Raw genomic sequence first — 20964 nt, forward strand, 5'->3', positions numbered from 1 at the left:
AGTTCATTGTAGTTTGTTGTATAAAATAAAAGATGCAGTTCATGGAGTAACACTGCACAAAAGGGGCATTTACAGGAAAGGGGCGAAAAGGTCTCCTGTGTTGGGCCAGAGCAATGACCCAAAGCGCAATGCCAGAGGAACAGGGCGGACAATAATGTGTTTGAGATTTTCAGCTTTGTTCTTTATCCCATTGAAAATCTGCGGCTTTGAAGTTACTGTTTACTACCATTCGCCAGCCAGCTTCACGACGTTTGAGCAGTTGAAAATATTGTTTCTTCATGATGCGCAGATAAACTGCACCAGCCGACTGCCTGTCGGATAGGTCTGTGTTTCAGAAGTGTGACAAAAATGTTTAAAAAAAGAAAAGTAGCTGTGCAGGTTATTAATTTGTTGTTGTTAAAGCAAGACAAGCCACCTTTTATTATTGGTGTTTAGCTACCAAAATTTATTAAGAACTCATTGTGGTCGCTAACAAATTGTGGTGTATGTGAAAGTTCAGGCACATCAATTCATATCTATTGTAAGGGTAACTTCTAGGCTACCCTGTCCATTGCAGAAACACGGATGTGTGACTTGCTGCATAGACTAATGTATTCATTGCCCTCTGCTGGTCAGATCCGGGTGTAATTAAGTGAGTAAGTGTATTTTATATATATAGAGCACATTTAAAACATTGTTGGCCAAAATGCTATGAAACGTCAACAGTCTATCTGAAGCTACACACTAACACAAAGGAAACAGACATACTGATCCTTTTATATACCTAAAAATATATTTTTTAATCTAATGTATTAAAGTTCGTTTTAAGTCTTGACTTGAAAGCATGCTGCGAACTGAGAACATGGAACATTCTAACGTATCTGATCTGAAGACTTCAGACACCTGGGGCAGGGTAAGGGCGGAACACGTCAGCAATATAGGAAGGGCTTCTTATTGAGATCTTTAAAAACAAATAAACAACCCTGACTTTGATCTTGTAATGAACAGGAAGCCAGTGGAGGGAGGCTAGCACCGGAATGATGTGATCCCTTTTCCTTGGAGCCAGTGAGCAGTATAGCAGCTGTACTAACAACAAACAAGATAAGGAACACCAACTAATAACTAAAACAATGAATTGCAATAATCTAAGCAGTATGAGAAAAGCATCGATGGCTATTTTCAAATCTTAAAAAGAACAAAAATACTTTATACTAAAGCTCTGATAACAGGCTTAAATTGTTTATCAATTCTGAGATCAAGTTGAAAACTGCATTCTTAACCTGCGGTTTAACAGATTGTGCCAATACTTCCAGATTTTTTTTTTTTTTGATAAATAATTTCATTTAATTGAAGGAAATTACTATTCATTCCATATGTTTATATCTTCAAAGCACAGACACTGTAATAAGCAGAGATCATTAGAGAGAGCTAGGTGTCATCACTACAGCAATGGAAAAATACATCATTCTTTTGAATTATATTACCAAAGGAAGACGTATATATACTGAGAAGCGTGCAGATTCTAAAATGATGTTGTACTATACACTATCAAAAGCGACTCCAAGGTCTGAAAGTAGTTAGATATTTACCAGTCAAGTTGTTCGTCACTTTTAAGAATGCATTTGTCAAGTTATTTGTCACTTTTGTTATAAAGAGTTTTAAAGCCAGATGGGAAAATATCAAACATTATTTATATATATATATATATATATATATGTGTGTGTGTGTGTGTGTGTGTGTGTGTGTGTGTGTGTGTGTGTGTGTGTGTGTGTGTGTGATCTAACAAGTGGGGGAGAAGCATGGACAGCGACGTCAATATCTACATGTCTAATGACAGCTTTTTTTTATTTAGTCATTGATTTTAGTCAATTAATTTTAAAAGAAAGCCAATTTGTTATTATATAGGTGTACGTATCATTTTAAAGTAGTTACAGACATGTTTTCATCACAAAAGATGCCTCATTAGGTGCGTGGTGCACCGCATCTAAAAATACTTCGAGTCCTAATTTATTATCTTTCGATTGTCCCCTGACGTCTAAATAACAGGTATGAGACTTTGGTCGTGGAGAAGAAAATTCCAAGATGTGGTTAAGCACGCTCGATTACAACCCTGTGATTTGGCCCAAGAATGAAACGAATGGTTTTCTTTTTTTAACGATGTTGTTCTGGTTTACTCTGCTCTGACTGGCTGTTATACGGCGGGGCACCACCTCCACCCCAACGGATCAACTATGGCAAGGACACCAGTTCCCCATCCTATGGCACCTTTAAATGCTGCGCACTTTCACTGCATACCATCCTCTTCATCAGTAGGCTATGAATAAAACTTCCACTAACGAACCTATTTTTTTTTTTTAACCTGTCAACAGGCCTAATAGAGGTTGAAAATTTCAGAAAGCCTCGTTTAGCCATCGCCATGCAAGCCTACTAGCCTAAAATGATATTTTAAAATAGTATGAAAACGGAAAAGACCTGAAATCTTCTAAGTGTGTGGAAATAAACCAACCGGTTAGCAAAAAATCAATCAATTAATTAATTAAAATAAAATAAAAATCCCAGAGTTTCCCACACCTTCAGATAAGCAACACGTAGGAGGACGTGTCGGTTTCACAACAATATTGTGGAAATCTGCCCTTTAAAAACGGTAAAATGCTTGTCCACTGTCCCCGTTTTGCAGCTATAGTGAGACAGTGGCCAATAAGTCGAAAAAATTGCCCAGTTGAAAGAAAAACATGGACGTTTTGAAGGTCAGGGGCTAAACGACAGACTAGACTAAAGTTTCGATTTCGTTTCTTGGCAAAGCTGACGTTTCATTTCCTCTGCTGTACTTGCGTGGCCAAGTGTTACGAGTAGCCCGTGATCTGAAGAGTTTTTAATGTCCTCTTTAATGCTACATTGATAATCTGATAATCGTATGGTTAATTAGGGACATACTAACTTGTCCACGTTTACAACGTGCTTTTCATTTTTGTGTGTTTGCAGTTGAATGTCTTTAGGCAAGAGTTTGCATTGAGTAAGATGGCCTTTAAAAACAACGAAAGTGGTTTCAGCTTTGGACAGTTCAGCTTTGGACAATATCCCGGCCTGTCTCAAGACAGCAACAAAGATGTTACAGAGGATAAGGTAGAGGACCCCAGTATGGGAGGTATTGCGCACTGAGTACATGCAACAGCAAAGTTATTGATATGGTCACAGTACTGTCGTGATTGTATGTGTTACCAACTTGTGTCACATTTGTGATGAAGCGTCTGTCACGAGTAAAGATGGCAAAGAGGAGACCAAGCTCTTTAGGACAAGCAAATGCACCGTTTCCAAAGGAGAAAAGAGAGAGAATCTCTTATTTGGAGGTACTGCTACTGTCTGTAAATTGGATTGAATTATCCCCTTCTAGCTGTTACATTTCATTCATTGTCATAGGATTTGGTCTTGATCTGAGTAAATGTATTTCTTATTCTTTTCTGTACTTAATAACGCTTAAGGTTTGATGTCCACTACATTCCAGTCGCCTTGGCGAAACATAACCTGGTCTCAGCAGTAGGTATCCCAGTGGCTTATCCATACTGGCATAAATCTGCATATGTCAAAACAGTGCAGAAGCTCACCACTGTGAATTGTGCAACTAGAGCTAAAGAGGCACTGATGGACATGGTCAGATCTTTCAAGCCATCTGTCAAGTCTGTCTCCGAGGCCCGGGTTCTGCTTTTGGGTCCAGTTGGTGCAGGCAAGTCCAGCTTCATCAGTTCGGTGCAGTCAGTGTTTTCTGGTCGGGTTCTGAATCGAGCCATGGTGGGCTCATCCACTTTCACAAGCTTCACAAAAAAGGTAAAAAAAAAGAAGAAATACTTGTTTGTTTCTATATATATATATATAATTTACTTGATACCTGTGTCTACAACTCCATCATCGCATTCACTTGCTCCAGCTGTCTGTTTAACCCTGTTACTACCTTCTTACATGAGCCTTTCTTTGTCATCTGATATTCCTCATTGCTAAATCCTACCTCTTCCTCACTCTGTTCACTTAGGAGAGTTAAATATACATTTTTTTGTTCCCCCACATCCATAGAACATCTGAAGCATACATTTTTTTAACCTAATGTAATGACACAAATAAAACATACATCTACAGAATTAACTGGAAAGGGCTTCTAGTCATTACTATGCATCACAGTACGGCCCCTCCTCCCAGACGTCTCCGTGTGTGTGTGTGTGTGTGTGTGTGTGTGTGTGTGTGTGTGTGTGTGTGTGTGTGTTCCTTCGTATGACCACGCTCTCCGCATGTTTCACACCTACTCCTTGTTTTGTGTCGTTACTGTGTGTATATGTAAGTCTCCTGTTCAGTAGTGGTTGTTGTCGGTGATTGACTGTGCATTAGCATATGGGCTATGCTGTCTTTGTTGTGTCTCTCAATAAACGTCGTTGTGTGTTACACGGCTCATCTTTGCATCCTGCCAAGCCTCCACACTTTGCAATATGTCATAAATGTTAGTAAAATACTAAATACAGTTCAAGTACACAAGTACTTGTACCCCAAGTACACAAAACACTATCAATACATATAAATGAATATCTTAACTTGTAACACATTATTTCTTTCCATTGCTGCAAGCCAAACAAACAAAAAAAGAGACTCCTTTATTCAATCTTTTATTAATAGTTATAAATTGTAAATGTGCACTAATAGAAGCTGAGAAAGGTTCTCTCGTTTCCTTGGCTCTAGCTCCAGTCCTTCAACATCAGATACAGTCGTGAGGCAGCGACCAGCTCCTCAGGTCTGGTCTTGTGTGATGTAATGGGTATTGGAGATGGAGATATCACTGGACTGACCCTTCATGATGTCCAGTGCATCATTAAAGGACATGTACCAGACGGACATCGGGTAAATGTTTGTAACTCCGATAATATAATTGGATACACATAAACATCTCTCTTGCCAACAATTTATCATGTGCTTTACATTCATAAACTCAGAAACAGGGCTGTTAAAAACATGTCTTTGGCACTGTGAATTGTTAATGCATTGAAAACAATAGAATACTATGCTGTGGTCCTCAGGAATGCAGTGTGACATGTGACCTGTAAGGTGGTAAAACATCATGTTGTCAAATATTCAATGCTAGGCAGTGGTGGCTTAGTGGTTAAGGTAATCAGAAGGTTGTCAATTCAAGCCCCACAACTAGTGCATTGCCACTGTGGGGCCCCTGAGCAATGCCCTTAACCCTCAATTGCTCAAGTTGTGTTCTTACAGAATTGTAAGTCACTTTGGAAGTGTCAGATAAATGCTGTAAATATAAACTTCAGAAAGTTTCACATGACCACAGTTGGACTGTGAAACAATAGGAAAAAAAATCTAAACCAGTTGCTGCAATTAAAAACAAAGCATGCACACATGTTGCATGATAAGTGGCATCTGCAGGCTTGTTGTATAACCGGTGAAGGTTTTTTCCCACAGTTTAATCCAGAAGAACCTATTGGTTCCGAGACTGCAGGATTCATAAAAAAGCCCAGCCTCAAAGAGCAGATTCACTGCGTGGTGTTTGTGATTGATGCCTCAAAGCTCAACAGTTACCCCAAAGGAGTGAGCAGAGCATTCCAGCAGTTAAGAGATCTCATTAGCACTCTGGGTGAGTTTTAAGATGAATTTGTGAAGAGTACATTCAGACTGCACGAGCTTTAGCCCTAAAGTGGTTTAGAGAGATTTTTGAATGTGGTGTTCTCCATAGAGTTACCCTTAAATTAAACAGAGCTACCCTAATTGCAGGTGTGCACCAAGTGGCATTGCTAACTCATGTAGATGAAGTATGCAAGGAGACTGCTCAAGACGTCACCCAAGTGTACAAGAGCCAGATTGTTCAGCAGCTGGTATGCAAACACTTGCACTGTATATGTAATATTTATAGTTATCATGTCACTGTTCCAGCTTAACTCTGCTGTGTTATGTTGCTATGTAGATGGTGAAGGCTGGAGCACTGTTGGGAATGGCCATGTCTTATATTGTACCAGTGAAAAACTACTCCTCACAACTTGATCTTGATGAACACACTGATATCTTGCTGCTGAAAGCTGTGGACCACATCTTGCAATATGCAGGTCTATACTTCCAGGACAATGCTGAACAAAATAAGTTTAATTTAGGGTTATAAGTATATACAGATGGGTAACAATTAAAGAGAAAATGCAAAATAAATGCATGAAGTGCAGATGTATATGAGTATAAAGAAATTTCAGTAAATGACAGTAAATTATGTTTTAGATAATATTCTGTGTATATTAAGTAACTGGGTAATATTTCCATACAAGTTATTTTCTTCATGGAAAGCTTTTCAGTTTGGGTAATAATATTTCCATAACAAATCATTTTCTTCGTAGAAAGCTTTTCAGTTTAGAAAACGTTCTGCGTTGGCCGGGAATCGAACCCGGGTCAACTGCTTGGAAGGCAGCTATGCTAACCACTATACCACCAACGCTGATGCGAGGGTTCCTTGTACGGTTTCCTTTTAATCCTAATTTCCTAATGTGTGTGGCTATATGATCAATTTTAAAAGAATAAAAAAGTCGAATGAAGCAATGCTGATATGAGTTTGCTGCTACTAAATGTAAAATGTAAAATTAAACTTCGTTTAACTTTAAAACGTTTGCACCTGAGCCGTGCAGCAGGATAAACGAATCATTCCTGATACCGTTTCTCTCCTCGTGGTTCGTCACAATGGACGGGAACTGTGACGTCGGTATAAAAAGAATGCAGGATCGTACGATGCCGACGTCATCACGCACACCCTGCGTTTGCGTCACTCGCGTACTGCGTTCGCGAAGATGGCGGTTGTGGAGCTGAATGGACGAAGCGAAGTGTAAAGCCGTTAAAACGTTTCCCCCTCGTGTACCTCGTTTAAACCCACCAAGAAGCACTAGGATGGTAATATGACACAAAGCAAAAAGAAGAAACGGGTGAATCGCAGTCTCCTGCTGGCGAAGAAAATCATCATCAAGGATGGTGGCACGGTGAGTAGCGATCAAGAATAACCGTCGCTGCCACAGAGGTGGGTCAACTGGTTGGATAAAATAACGCCTCTCACATCAGTTGTCTCATCTTTAGGATAACTGGACACCTGAATGTGGGGTTTATATCAAACTACTTACTATCTAGCTGTGGTAACTTGGAAAGTTGGTTCGTTAGCTAACCTAGTGAACCGAGCTAACCGCAACTTAACTCTTTTCCTGAGCAAAACATGCCTAAAGACGGCCAGCTGGTGTTTTATCCTGGCCTGTTGGCAGTAGTTACCCCATTTTCTACGATAAGTGTTTTGAAAGTTTATCACGTATTTTGTATAGATATCTAGCTACATTTTCATGGCTGTTTCTCTCTCCACAGCCTCAAGGATTTGGTTCCCCCAGTGTTTACCATGCTGTCATAGTCATCTTTCTGGAGTTCTTTGCGTGGGGCTTGTTGACCGCACCTACGCTGGTGGTAAGTTGCTTTTCTGTCTATTTTGGTTATGGCTTTGACTGTTGTGAACTGGAGAAGAATGTTATTAGCTCTTTTTACCCATGCGTAGAAAACCCTCAATGAGTAAGTGTGTCGCTGTCTTGGAGTTATCGATATACACAAAAAAGCTACAAGCCAATCAATTAACGTAGTAGGGCAATGTGAATGTATATTGCTCTCGTACAGAAGAACAAAACCCACTTCCCTGCCGCCGGCATATATGTGTGGTCCTCTGTCCTTATAGTCGAGAATCCAGGCAAGGCCTGAGTCAGGGTCCCACTTTAGTTGAAAAGCTGGCAGGCGTGGGATAAAAACCAGTGTCTGATGTCCCACCCGTGAGCTGTTTCCATTCACCGCCACAGAGGTAAAGCCAAAGTAATAACAGCGATCAGAGGGCTTAGGGTAATAAACTACAACTGTTGACTCGTAAGTGCAGTAAACGCCGTGCTTTGCAGAAGGATGCCCTGTTGTTTGGTCTGCTGATTAGTCAGAGACTGAGGATAAAGCTGCTTGCCACAGCTGCCTGTCAGAGGCTAGGGGGAGGGTTGAGTTTCTCATCCAGAGAGCAGATGCTTGGAGAGCAGAGGGGAGTTTATTCAGATGAAAACCCATCACATCCATGAAGTGTTAACATGTAGTGAACAGGGCATTTAGCCTTGGTCTAGCTAACTTAGTCTGCCTTTAGGAAATATGGGAATTTGGTGAGTGTGGTGAAAGAAGCAGATATGGAATATTAGTCCACAAATTTAGAACAATATCACTTTTTTTTTTTTCCTGTGTCCAGGTTCTTCATCAAACATTCCCAAAGCATACGTTTTTGATGAATGGACTAATACAAGGCGTTAAGGTACATAGTCAGACATTTGTTCTGTGTTTTTGCTTTTAAATATAAAATTAAGCCTGAATGCGCCACAGCTGTGGTAGTAAATGCTGTGTTGTTGAACGTTGCAGGGTTTGCTGTCATTTCTGAGTGCCCCACTGATCGGTGCTTTGTCTGATGTGTGGGGCAGGAAGTCCTTTCTCCTCCTCACCGTTTTCTTCACATGTGCGCCAATACCACTGATGAAGATTAGCCCATGGTTCGTATATTAATGTGCACAGTTTCTGCTAGTACCTTTGCTTCTCTTGGTATGGTTTGCATTCTCTTGTGAGTATGGCTGGGCAATATGGCAAAAAAAACTTGTTTTTTTTTTAAGCATAATATGATATGCTTATTGATCAAAATCGATATCGATATTTGTCACAATATAATTTGATAATGCTGCGAGGTTGAAGAGTGTCCTGCTAATGAATGAAGCATAAGGATACCAGATTGTTCATTAGATAAACTTTATTTGCAAAAATAGAATGGGTGTTTCCCATCTTGGTTTGCACCATCCAACGATATGTATTTACCAGACCGTCTTAATCTCTGCCTCATTGCTTTTCAGATGTCCAAACCATTTCCATATAACTGTTTTCATGGGAGCATTGTCAACAGTTTCTGCAGCTTTGGAGGATATGAGTTCACTTTTGCTTTCATGCCAGTCAGTGTTAACTCAAATGATGCTTTGCATTAGGAAATGGACGTGTGCTTTAACGTACAAACCAAAAATGAACTGCCTGGCTGTTACCACGTTTATTTCTGTTGTGTGATGGGCTGTTGCATCTATCTATTTCAAGTGAAAATCTTATTGTAGTCATAAGTTGCAATCGTTTTTGAGATCCCAGCTCTACTTGTGAGTAGGGAATTGATGTTCAGATGCCAGATTTGGTGTTATTCCCTTGGGCATGTTTACATGAATGTGTATTTTAAATATGACCCGTTTTTCTTGCAGGTGGTATTTTGCAGTTATCTCCGTATCAGGGGTGTTTGCTGTGACCTTCTCTGTCATTTTTGCCTACGTGGCTGACATCACACAGGAGCATGAGCGCAGCATGGCATATGGGCTGGTACGTGGCACCGTTTATATAGCGGTGCGTGTGGTGGTGGGAGAGCAGCTCTCTCGTGTGTTGGCTGCATCTTTGGCCTGTCTGAGCACTGCTTTTGCTGATCACCCGTTTTCAGGTGTCGGCCACGTTCGCCGCCAGCCTGGTCACCAGCCCGGCCATCGGGGCCTACCTGAGCCGGGTGTACGGAGACAGCCTGGTGGTGGTGCTGGCCTCGGCCATCGCCATGCTGGACATCTGCTTCATCCTGCTGGCCGTGCCTGAGTCGCTGCCTGAGAAGATGCGACCGGCCTCGTGGGGAGCCCCTATCTCCTGGGAGCAGGCCGACCCTTTCGCTGTGAGTTTTTCACCTTCCTTGAGATGGAATTATTTCTTTTCACTGTGTATGGTTTTTAGTCATTATTGTTATAAGGGTGAAAACATGAATTAGCACGGCCAGAAGAATGGATTCGGCCTCTTGGCAGTAATGGAAGCTGTACTTTTGGCAATACAAAGAGGGCTCAGTACAAAATGCAGTGTGTACAGGATTGATGTAACACTCTGTTCATATGCTGTTTGGTTTAATTTAGGGAAGCACTCTTGCACATGCTTCCGTGTCAGTCTGTGAACATTCCCAGTTTACCAGCTTTAGTGTCAACAACACCGTGAACTTTGACAGTAGTAATCCTAAGGAAACAGAACAGTTCACAAATTCTCACGAGCTGGTTTATCTGCTTCTCTTTTACCACTGATCTGATTCTGATTCTTTATCTGATTCTGTCTGAGCTCATTTAACTGCACTATGTTTCTGCGCGTGTGATTTTTACAATTTGCCTATTGTTTTGTCTTTTTAAAAAAATATCAAATAGTCACATCATTGACTTGCTATATTCTTTTATTTATAAATCATCTTTGTAATGATTACTTTCCAGTTTAAGGATCTTCACTAGAAATCATACACACACCATGATACCCAGAGACATTTTTCAGCTTTCAGTGCCTAAAGAAACTATAAGGTTGAGCTAAAATGAGAGTTGACATGTAGACAGGAGTCAGTGGTACTATGCAGTCACTGTGCATCTTTTACTCTGCCATTCTATCACTCTTTTGCTTGTTCACAATCTCTCTCTCGCTCTCTCTCTCTAGTCTCTGAGGAAAGTTGGCCAGGACTCCACAGTGTTGCTGATCTGCATTACAGTGTTCCTGTCATATCTCCCTGAGGCTGGCCAGTACTCCAGCTTCTTCCTCTACCTGAAGCAGGTGAGTGTGTAGGAGGTGCCGTGCAGGAGCACCCAGGGCCTCATTCTACTCTCACTGGCCACAGTTCAGGATGAGACCTGATGCTCTCCTCCAGAGTAGTCTACACTCATGGCATGAATCACTTCTGGTTGTTTTGGCCTTTTTGATATTTCTGCAATCAGTGTATCAAGGGTTACACAAAATGTATGCACACTGCACTCAGAATGACATTTACATACACCAGGATGCACAGATGTTGCTCAATTTTTAAAAAATCTGTTACACAGCCTATGTATTGAGCTACATTTCTAGATCCTACCCATTTGATGCACTTTCAACATCAACAGCAATGATCTGTTGATGTAATTTTGCTCATTTGTTAATCTGTGCTTTGGTTCCAGATTATGGGATTTTCCCCTGAAAGTGTTGCTGCATTTATAGCTGTACTAGGATTGCTTTCAATTGTTGCACAGGTTGGTATTTTGCACAATCGGATTTGTACGTTCTACACTCCTGCGGAAGAATTGATTTACTGACCTCTATGATCATGCGCTTGCCTCTTCAGACTGTAGTGTTAAGTTTACTTATGCGTTCCATCGGGAACAAGAACACAATCCTGCTGGGTTTGGGATTCCAGATTCTGCAGCTGGCATGGTATGGATTCGGCTCCGAGCCGTGGTGAGTGTGATGAACGGTCCGCTTTGTGTGCGTTTTTTGCCCCTGGGGCACGCGGGCAGGGGTAAAGATGCTGCTCTTCTGTCTCCACAGGATGATGTGGGCTGCAGGAGCTGTGGCTGCCATGTCCAGCATCACCTTTCCCGCCATCAGCGCTCTGGTGTCCCGCACCGCCGACCCAGACCAGCAAGGTGCACTTTGGGATGGTGCTTGGGGAAGAGTTTCCAATGATAAGCTGAGCAACAGACAGTTTTTAATACCCATTTTGTCGTATTCCTCCTTAAATACTATACAAAGGTTTGAAGGACTGTTGGAGGCTGTCTTATTATCCAAGTGTTCCATCGATTTACGATTACGTTCTTAGCATTTAGCAGACTATCCAGAGCGACTTACAAAAGTCACTTTGTCATCTGCCCATAGAACGTAACCTAGCCAGCACTGTAGGTCAGTCAAAGATACCATTGAACTAAAATACTACTAAATACAAGAATCAATGCTGATGCCTAAAAGAGAGGCAAAACCAATTGATACCAAATAGTCTCAAACAATAAGTGCTAGAGTTAATCAGCAGTATAAAATTCCATATGTGCACAATTAACAGTCATTTAAATACTGTGCAAATAGATGAGTCATCAGTCTGCTCATGTCTTTGTGTGCTTTGTGTTTGCAGATAGCATTCTTATTGGTTTGAATGTGTGACAATATGTCTAACGCTACAAAATGGGAAAGCATTATAGCCAAATGCAGGGTATAGTGGGTTCCCAGGGTCATAGAATTTGCCTATTCCAGACACACAGTCAGGATTTGATCGTTTTTGAGTCCAGTCATGGACTATCAGGCAAATTTTTTTTTTTTTGTAGCATATATAACTTTAGTTTCCATTTATCAATATGATATTTTCACACATTTGGTTACTTGATTTAGAAAATGTGGTACATTCATGGAAATTTGGCTGGTGTGTGCTTGTAGGTGTGGGACAGGGGATGATAACTGGTATCCGAGGTCTCTGTAATGGCCTGGGCCCCGCGCTCTACGGTTTCATCTTCTACATCTTTCACGTTGAGCTGGACGTTCCTGAAAGTGATGCAGACATGGAGCATCACCCTCAGCTCCACCAGCAGGTGAGTACACTGCATACACATCCCTGAAACAGCTAAGGTTAGTTCGGACAGTTTGGGTCAGAGCCAACACTCTTTTTAAAATTTTATTTATTTATTTTTAAGCACATTGCTCAGACTTTATTTCAGCAGTTTTCTACAATCCTTACCCCAGCATGTCTGATTTAACTTGTGGGAAAGCTGCATCAGACGTTAGATCAGTGAGAACATGCAGCAGAGGACTGGGTGTCCTGAACACATTGGGTTTATCCATATACTGACCTTTGCCCCCTTTCCCGCTCCTCTAGAGTGCAATCATCCCTGGGCCACCATTCCTGTTCGGAGCATGCTCAGTGCTGCTGGCACTCCTGGTGGCCCTCTTCATCCCCGAGCACACACAGCAGGGCGCCCGTGCGGGCAGCTGGAAGAAGCACACCTCGCCCCACGGGCACCCCCACAGCCAACAGCCTCCGGGGGAAGCCAAGGAGCCCCTCCTGCAGGACACTAATGTGTGACTGGCCCCTATCCAACCCTTGAACCAGGGACTCCACAGAGTCAGGAGAATGTAGAGCTGTGTCAAACCCAGAACAGACCTTTTTTAAAAAAAGAAAATGTGTACATTATGAAACATATATTTAATGATGATGGTTTTGTCCAAAGGCACTGTTGCAATTGCTTGTATTTATTATTATTTTTTGTTGTTGTTTTTTGGGGGGGATTTTTTTTTGTTTTTGCCTTTCTTGTTTTGTGAGGATAAATCTACCTGAGCTTGGGTCACTCAGGGACCAGAACCTCAGTCAGGAATGTTTCTGAACAGAGTGCGTGTATACTCCTGTCCCCCTGTACGCACACATACACGCAGACAGACAGACGAAGGACAAAGCGTCAACCAGTGCCAGTTAATGCACTTAAACTGATTTATCCAGCTTGAAATATGAACTTTTTTGTTATGCTGTTCTGTGCCACTGCAAGATGTGGTCAGGGTTGGGATCAGACAGGTAGACACTACACACAGGCCTGTTAGGAACAGCCTTAAATTACAGTTTAGCTTCAGACTGCGAGCGAGCAGCTACAGTCAAACGGACAGCTTTACAACGTTTTATAGTACCTTTATTTTATGGAAAGGTGGGTGCCTGTGGATTAGTTGTACCACTAAGTTTTGGTGCCTTCCCCAATTTGGTTGTATCATTTAGGGCACTGATTCTCAATCCAAATCCTGTAAAACCCTCTGAACTGCACATCATCCTGAAATAGATTTAACTGACCAGCTAATGATTAAGGTTACACACAAATGGTAAGTGGGGGAACGACGGAGAGCCATGGGGTGCAGGGCCAGAAGAGGCTGTCCCTGGCTGAGGGGACGACTACTGCAGAAGACACCAGAAGGATCTATACACACCCCTTTGAGGTCCTACATGACCTTGGCTGGGTAACATTCAAATTACATTATGGTTTTTTTGGATGTCAGCAGGAGTTTGCTGGGAAAAAGTGATATTTGTTAGTGGCCTTCTATGTTTCACTTTTTTTAGGAAAAGGGTTTGCTTGTTTTTAACAAGATATTTGACCAAATATGGATGTTTTACTGAACGACAGATGTAAATTTCTGAATTGCCTTTGAGTTAGCTTTCTATATTTCTTGAAACTGGTCTTGATACTGTATGCTTTGCCATGTTGTGGTTGTCTTGCTGCCTTTTATTGTTCATTTTAACATACAGTAACATGATTGACTGAGCATGTAAATATTACATTAAATAGCCAAACATTTCAATAAAAGTATTTTGACGTAATTAGTGTGTGGATCTTACTTAAATTCTCAGCAGGAAAAGGGTAGCACTCTCTCACCTCTGCAGATACAAACTGTACAGAACATGTTTTAGACTTTAAGCAATTGTATATAATGTCAAATGCATTTAATCATATGAACAGTAATCAAGCACATGAGCATTAGATATATGGTCTTAAGAAAAAAAAAGGTTTATTAAGGTCATAAATTCACAGTGATCAAGCTGTTCCTCATGTGGAACTTATGTACAACTTAACAGGGCAGAGTGGAGGGATTTGCTTTGTAATGTAGTTAAACAAGCAGGGCCTCGCACCATTACTGAAGAAATAAGTGACTTGTTTTTAAAACTCCTCTCAGCAGGAATGCACTCTCTCCTGTCTGGATATGGCCTGCGTATGTAATCAAACCTATGACTAAAAGTTCATATGTTAATTTGGACAGTTCTCTCCACCACTTCAGCCACAGGCATTCATTTCGACACCGTGCACCATTTATATGGCAAAGTCAATGTTGCACTATACAAGTGAGGCTTTGTCCCCCTAAGTTTTTTCCGTCTAAAATTGGTCCGTCAAAACTTTCAACTATCCTGTTTGTAAAAACTCCTCTGCAAATTAATGGTTAAAAATTGTTTTAATAAATAATACTCAAAAAGCATAAAGTACTTGAGGACACATAAGGGCAAAGAGTGACGTGAATGTGACTGCGTAGAAACATCTCCTGCCTTTTGCCAACCGGGGCGATTCGGCCGATGGCAAAACATCTTCAGAAAAGCAAACGCGTTGTTGTGTGTCATGCTGGGAAATAAGCTGAAGGGCCTGACTGAAGTGCCACGTTAAGAGAGGGCCTGGGGATGTCTGCACACAGATGGAGAGTTAAGCCACGGTCTGAGGACCAAGCACTAAAGAAAGACTGTAAAAATGGAGGGAGGGAAGACAGCGAGAGAAAGTGAAACCTTTCTGACCTTTGTTTAGATGCACGCTGGGCACGAGACCGCGCAGGGGAATGCTGTCATCTCGTCTCTCGAAGTATTTTGAATCCAGCCCGAGGGGTTCCGCGCTTTAAGGAAGGAAACATATTGAGCTCTTACAGAGGAGCAGCAGGAAGGGCACAGGAGGGAGAAGCAGCACACGACTCACTTCTCTTTATTGGAGAACTGCTGCTGCTGCGCAGGGGGGCTGCCGCTCGCCACACCCACTGCCCCGCCGCCGGATTTGGCACTCATAGGGTTAAACTGCACCTGTCAATCAGTATGAAGGAAATGAACATGGGGGACACGCACACAAGCGTGAGTGAAAATCACAAACAACAGTACAGACCACACTATTTATTACATACAGAGAACTTCTGAACAAAGAAGCCCCCGCAACACACAAAAAGCTGTTGGTGTTGACTGCATGCAAACTACACAGCAATGATTGGATGAGGGACGGACTGAACGAGATGGAGGGATAGAGAGAGCGCAAAAGCCTGCCTTTGCTCCTGGGTTGGGATTTTGGATGACTGGGCGTGGTCCTGTGCTCACACACGAGAGAGGGAAGGAGTGCTTAGAGTTTAACGTGGAGGTTACAGGGTACGGCAGGCCCAGGGAGGGGAAGCTTTTGCTATCGAGCTACGAAAGAACAAAGGAAACCTTAAAATCCCAGACACACACACTGATTCTAACTACAGTAAAACCAGGTCACGCGTTCATCATCAAAATTCTTTCTATGCATGCATGCACTAACCACGAACAAGTGTCGATTAAATTTTACATCACGTTTCGTATTCATCTTAGAAAGATAACGAAGATTAGGTCAACGGACAGCAGGCGTGTTTCACCAAAGCAGATTTCAGAAGGCGGCAAGCTTGAAAATTACCATATTGTGGGAGGCTGATCCAAGCCTCGCGCCTGTTGCAGCTGGTGGTGTTTCAAACATGGCCACAGCCTCCTGTTTCCTGGACAACTGGTTCTCGTTCAGCTGCTTATTCAGCCACGTTATGACTGCACAACACAAACCAACCAGGCACATCAGTGGACGCTGGATCATCAGCCATCTGACGTGCTGGCCACAGTTTAGACCAATCTGTCCGAGTGTCACGGTGGAGGGGTCCACTCTTCCACTGTTAAGTGAAAACTAACATCAAAGCGTACGCGTACCATTTTCATTGGTCTTCAGTACATCCCTGCTCTCATCCAGTTTCTGGACAGTGGCCTCCAACTGCTCCTTTAATTTTGACACCTACGGAAGGAGCACGTGCGTCAGGCGGAAATCCCACAACGAGGTAAGGGGTGTGTGTGTGTGTGTGTGTGTGTGTGTGTGTGCGTGCGCGCGCGCGGGGAGGGAGGGTGAAGCTAAGGGCCAGTCACCTCCTCCTCTTTGAGGCGTAGTCTGTGCTGGGTGTCCTGCAGATCTCGCTGCTCTTTCTGCAGCTGCTCCGTTGTGTCCTGCAGGAGCTTCTCCTGAGACACCGTTACCGTATTCTTCACCTTGATCTTCCCCACCAGGGCCTTGAGGTCGCCCTGGAGCTTCTTGATGATGCCGTTCGCCTGAGGGAGGAGTTTGTTCCTCAGGTTAGGTGTCTTACAAAAACTTACAAGTAAAAAAGTAATAAGTTTGGATCTGAAGGATCATGGTAGTCCATAAGCTGCTGAAAATTAAGCAGTAGTTTCTTTATAAACCACTAACCTTGATAAGCTCCTCAGATAAGGATTTTACTGTGGACTCCAACTTGACAATCTGAAGTTGTTTATTTTCAGCAGTTTCTTCAACCGAGTTCTACTTGGGAATGGAGGTTAAATAAAACACAAAAACTAATGAGTAAGGAGAAAAGGTGGGGTGGGTTTCTAAAATCTTCCTATCGTCCCTGGATGAAGTTGAGAAAGCGGCACCTTCTGCTGTTGGGTGGCGTCGAGGACCTCCTTCGTGCGGAGGACGAGCTGCTCCTTGCCTTGGATCTCCTGCTCGAGCACAGCCACGCGAGTCTGCAGCTGGTTGAGGAGCCGCTCTTTCTCGTGACACTCCGAGTCCAGCGTGCCGTTCTCCCGACGAAGTGACACCACCTGTTGCTTGGCCCTCTGCGATTCCTGCACACGACACACCATGGCATAACATGCATGCCACATACACAACGCAAGTGCTCTACTTTTAGAGGGGCTTGCCTGGTAACAGCCAATGTCAGGGTCAAAAAAGGGGGGTGTAAACAAGACAAAGTTGGTTGGTTGGGTTTTTTTTTTGTTTTTGTTTTTTTACAGCAGTTAACCAGCAAAATTCTGATACAGAAGGTTGCTCCAGTCCACATTATGTCCCTTGTCAATGTGGTGGAGTTCTACTACTGTGATTATGATTTCACCTTGGGAACTCAACATGTATGAGAGCAAATGATCATTAGAGAATACAGAATTAAAACACAGAAAAAAAAGTAAAAATTACTGCTTCATGGCTAAGAAAACAGGGTTGAAGACACCATAAAAAAGCAGGGTGGTTCTTTTTTATTATTTAAGTTTATTTAAAGTGCATCAAACGGTGTTAAATTGACTGAGTTGCCATTAATTCAGATCTCCAGCAGAGTTGTACTTAGCACTTCAGCAAATAAAAACAATGAACCCTGACTACACACAGACATTCGACTGAGTCAGTACAAACCAGCAAACAAGCCTAACCTCCCAAGGGAAGTGCATTCTCTCTCACCTCCTCCAGGCCAAGCAGTTTGGCCCTCAGATCTCTAATGGTAGAATCGCTCTTGTATTTCTTCTCTGTCAGCTCCCTGTTGGAGGCTTCCAGCTCGGAGAGTCTGGCCTGGAGCTGCTGGGTGCTCCTCTGGTGGGCTGTCTCCAGCTCGCGCCGCAACTGTTCGTTCTGCTGCTGTAGTCTGGTCTGGACCTGTGCGTGTCCCAGAGCGTCACCGCCCGCCCGCCCGTTAGCATTGCATTAAACGAATATGCCAATGTTCATCAGCCTACTCTACCACATGTGTACCATCTGACCCGTTACCATGGACAATTATTTCAAGGTACTTAAATAAGAATGGTAAAAGGTTTTACTCTAAACTGGACTAAGGGGAGTAATAGCAGCACTCAATAAATGTTTATCTGGCACACATTTTTGTTCTGCAAAGCCAATATGTCTACTGCTGTTGCCATTACCTCAAGAGCCTTTTCCCGCTCTGTTGTGAGATCTAGCGTGTGTTTGCTGGAAAGAGATGTTGTTTGCGAGGTCCATTCTGACCGCAATCTGTCTAGTTCCCGGCTTTTTTCTGATAAGGTCTGAAAGAAGGGGGGTTGTTTGAAAATTGATTTTAATTGGAATTTTTCTACATTTATGCAAACTGGCCGTACCTGTTGTGCGTAGCTCAGCTGCCTAGACAGATCCTCTTCAGTCTTCCTCAATCTTTGTTGTAGCTGCTCCTTTTCCTCCTGTGAAAATAAGAGTTCTGTTCATTTTTGTGTCCAAGTTTAGCTGCAACCAGTTTCCAGTATGATATCATCTTTCACATGGGGGTACGAGAAGGCCGAAACTAGTACCCTTCTTATGCACATGAAGACTGAAACCTTATTTAACCTTTAAATCACACAAGAGAGTGCCTCAGCTTAGATCTACACTTCTGGGTAGTGTTTTGGTTTGAAAACTTCCCCCTACACTTCCAGCAAGCGCTTTTATTGTGTACTGTTGAAACTTTAAAAGTACTCAATGTCAACTGTACCTTTACTGTAGCTAAACACGTGGCCAAATATTTCTTTACTTCCACATCTGAACCAGGAAGGAGTTTCAGAGACAGATGCGTCAGGTGCTTGAATGCATTGGTCTCCACTATATTAAGATTAGCAGGGCTGTGGTCCAGCACAGAGGAGGAGGTGGAAAGCTGCAGCAAGAATCTAAGGGCAAAGATTCATTCAGGATTTTTGCATCCAGTCCATGCTCTCCAAACGAATGAACTAACAAACATTTAAACATTCTAAATAACACATTACAAGCCAAAAGATGAAGCTGTTATCAGGAACACAGTTGGAGGTAATAGCCTGGAACCAAGCTAAAAGAATAGTATGGTTAGTGTGGATAGCGTGTATAAATGTTATCATTTGGATAAACAGCAAAATAGTGTGATTTTAAACAGTGTGAAAATTCCACATTAGCAAATTTTGTCTAATAAACTACAAATTAAGACCATTCACATCATATTTCTCATCTATACGCTGTATTAACATGTCAGAGAGGTATAATCAATTGAAATGCCTTCTCACCTTGGATTTTCTTTGTCCTGCTCAGAGATACACTGGTCTAACAAGTCTATGAATTTTTGAGGAAATGAGGTGAAGTCTATCAACAGGCCCTGCTGGACCTTTAAACTGTTGGAAAAAGATAAGAATGGGCTGAAATCCTGGTTCTCACACAAAGTCAAATGTCCCTGAATTTCCCTTACTTTCACTGACTAAAAACCTGAAATTCCATGACCTATAATGAATGGAAAAACAGGCGCTGAAAATTCATTAACCATAACAACCACTCACACTAAACACATAAAAATCTAACATTTTGATAAATGGCAACTAATATTTAAAGATGCTACAAACAGAACTCCCCGATATTCTGTGACACCCCCCCCCCCCCCCCAAAAAAAGAGTTCCCTTTTAAATGTCCTGATATTCCAGAGTCACTACAACAGCTCTCCGTCATGAGATAATGAGACATATTGCCTTACCTTTGAAAATCTTCCTCTGATATGACAAGGTTGTAGAGAAAAAATAGATCAGCATCATCAGTCAACCTCACGACCAAATCCTATAAATCACAAAAATACATGGAGTGCAGTCTCAGCAGACAGACAAAACTAAACCACACAGATGTGTCATTAACCTAGGCACTGTTCATATAAAGCTTTAATTACACTCTCAATTCACCAAGAGCAGCGTAATTAAGAAATTAAATTTATCTGCAGTTTATTAAACCCAGTAGTTCGCCAGCAAAGCTAGAGATGGCATCTTTGTAGCCGGGCACTGCTTTAGTTTGGACTGACAAGACGCCACTCGAAAACTCTGGACCACTCACCCTCCTATGGATGGGACTCGAAGTTAAATGGAGTTCAATACCGACTCGAATAACTGTTCGTCTGCAAAACAGAAGTTAAAGGCGAAACAAAGCTCATACTTTAAAACAGAAGGCAACAACAACAAATAATCACGGAAACAACTAAATACTCGACACGGTGGAACGCGTGTTTTCATACTGCTTATTTTAATTTCGAGTGGCCAAATACCTAAGCTGGCTAATGAAACCACAGCTCTTATTACGATATCCATCAATAAATTATCGAACTGCTCAGTTTCTAGCTAGTTAATACATAATATTGGCTACATGGGAAATGTTTGGGTAATACATGGGTTACTTTGCTAGGCTAAATAGTCTTAGTAGCTAGATAGCCTATTAGCTATCTAGCATAGCTAACATTCTGGACTTAGCATAGCATCCAGAAATATAGACACATTACCTGTCGTCGGAGTCTTTGCACTTCACATGCACGCATAAGGTCTTGTTAAAGAGTAAATCCGTCATGTCTGTTTCATATTACAATAACAAAGGTCGAAGAGGCCCTGGTGCTTTAACGCTCTGAAAGGAGGTTTTAGGTTGGAAACGGGGAGCTTCGAGTTTGGCGCTTTGCCTCCCGCTGCGGCCGTTGTAGACGGAAGTAACGACACCGTCAAAATGAAGAACTCGAAATCCGTTTTAAATTGTTTTCCCCCACCTTTCACAACCAAAACATGAGATTATATTTACACACACTATTCATGTCCACATTTTCTACTTATTTACACCGTCTGCATTTCTT

The 20964-nt window shown here is 42.2% G+C and overlaps 3 protein-coding genes and 1 non-coding gene across 8 annotated transcripts; 2 read left to right on the top strand and 2 right to left on the bottom strand.

Moving 5' to 3' along the window:
* The first annotated feature begins 2792 nt into the window (after positions 1-2792).
* On the top strand, positions 2793-6542 carry ifi44g (interferon induced protein 44g). Its single transcript, XM_027010706.3, has 8 exons — positions 2793-3124; positions 3225-3326; positions 3459-3513; positions 3603-3801; positions 4699-4857; positions 5431-5602; positions 5740-5840; positions 5930-6542. The coding sequence occupies exons 1-8, from the start codon at positions 2998-3000 to the stop codon at positions 6119-6121; spliced, it is 1107 nt and encodes a 368-aa protein (XP_026866507.2). The 5' UTR covers positions 2793-2997; the 3' UTR covers positions 6122-6542.
* On the bottom strand, positions 6374-6445 carry trnag-ucc (transfer RNA glycine (anticodon UCC)). Its single transcript has one exon. It is a non-coding gene; the product is annotated as a tRNA-Gly (tRNA).
* Positions 6543-6752: 210 nt separating the features above from the next.
* On the top strand, positions 6753-14167 carry slc71a1-1 (solute carrier family 71 member 1-1). Its single transcript, XM_027010705.3, has 12 exons — positions 6753-6977; positions 7348-7443; positions 8246-8308; positions 8413-8540; positions 9279-9393; positions 9509-9727; positions 10516-10629; positions 11010-11081; positions 11174-11286; positions 11377-11474; positions 12253-12404; positions 12689-14167. The coding sequence occupies exons 1-12, from the start codon at positions 6897-6899 to the stop codon at positions 12893-12895; spliced, it is 1458 nt and encodes a 485-aa protein (XP_026866506.1). The 5' UTR covers positions 6753-6896; the 3' UTR covers positions 12896-14167.
* Positions 14058-20954, bottom strand: sass6 (SAS-6 centriolar assembly protein). Of its 5 annotated transcripts, none has more exons than XM_081708263.1 (17): positions 20626-20952; positions 20187-20247; positions 19840-19919; positions 19382-19486; positions 18844-19015; positions 18479-18556; positions 18287-18406; positions 17832-18023; positions 17033-17227; positions 16830-16919; positions 16511-16690; positions 16301-16382; positions 16020-16144; positions 15635-15772; positions 15300-15400; positions 15125-15219; positions 14058-14237 (listed from the first exon to the last, which is right to left on the bottom strand). In XM_081708263.1, exons 1-17 carry the CDS (start codon positions 20688-20690, stop codon positions 14194-14196), a joined length of 1923 nt encoding a protein of 640 aa, XP_081564389.1. In that variant the 5' UTR covers positions 20691-20952; the 3' UTR covers positions 14058-14193. The 5 variants fall into 5 exon arrangements, with proteins under 5 accessions (XP_081564389.1, XP_026866504.1, XP_081564388.1 ...); XM_027010703.3 differs by lacking the exon at positions 14058-14237 and adding an exon at positions 14332-15017 and having other exon boundaries at positions 20626-20949; XM_081708262.1 differs by lacking the exon at positions 14058-14237 and having other exon boundaries at positions 14332-15219.
* Between the last annotated feature and the right edge of the window lie 10 nt (positions 20955-20964).

The sequence above is a fragment of the Electrophorus electricus genome, chromosome 26 (assembly GCF_041902795.1).
Source record: "Electrophorus electricus isolate QZ-2024a chromosome 26, ASM4190279v1, whole genome shotgun sequence".
In the NCBI taxonomy this organism is placed as follows: domain Eukaryota; kingdom Metazoa; phylum Chordata; class Actinopteri; order Gymnotiformes; family Gymnotidae; genus Electrophorus; species Electrophorus electricus.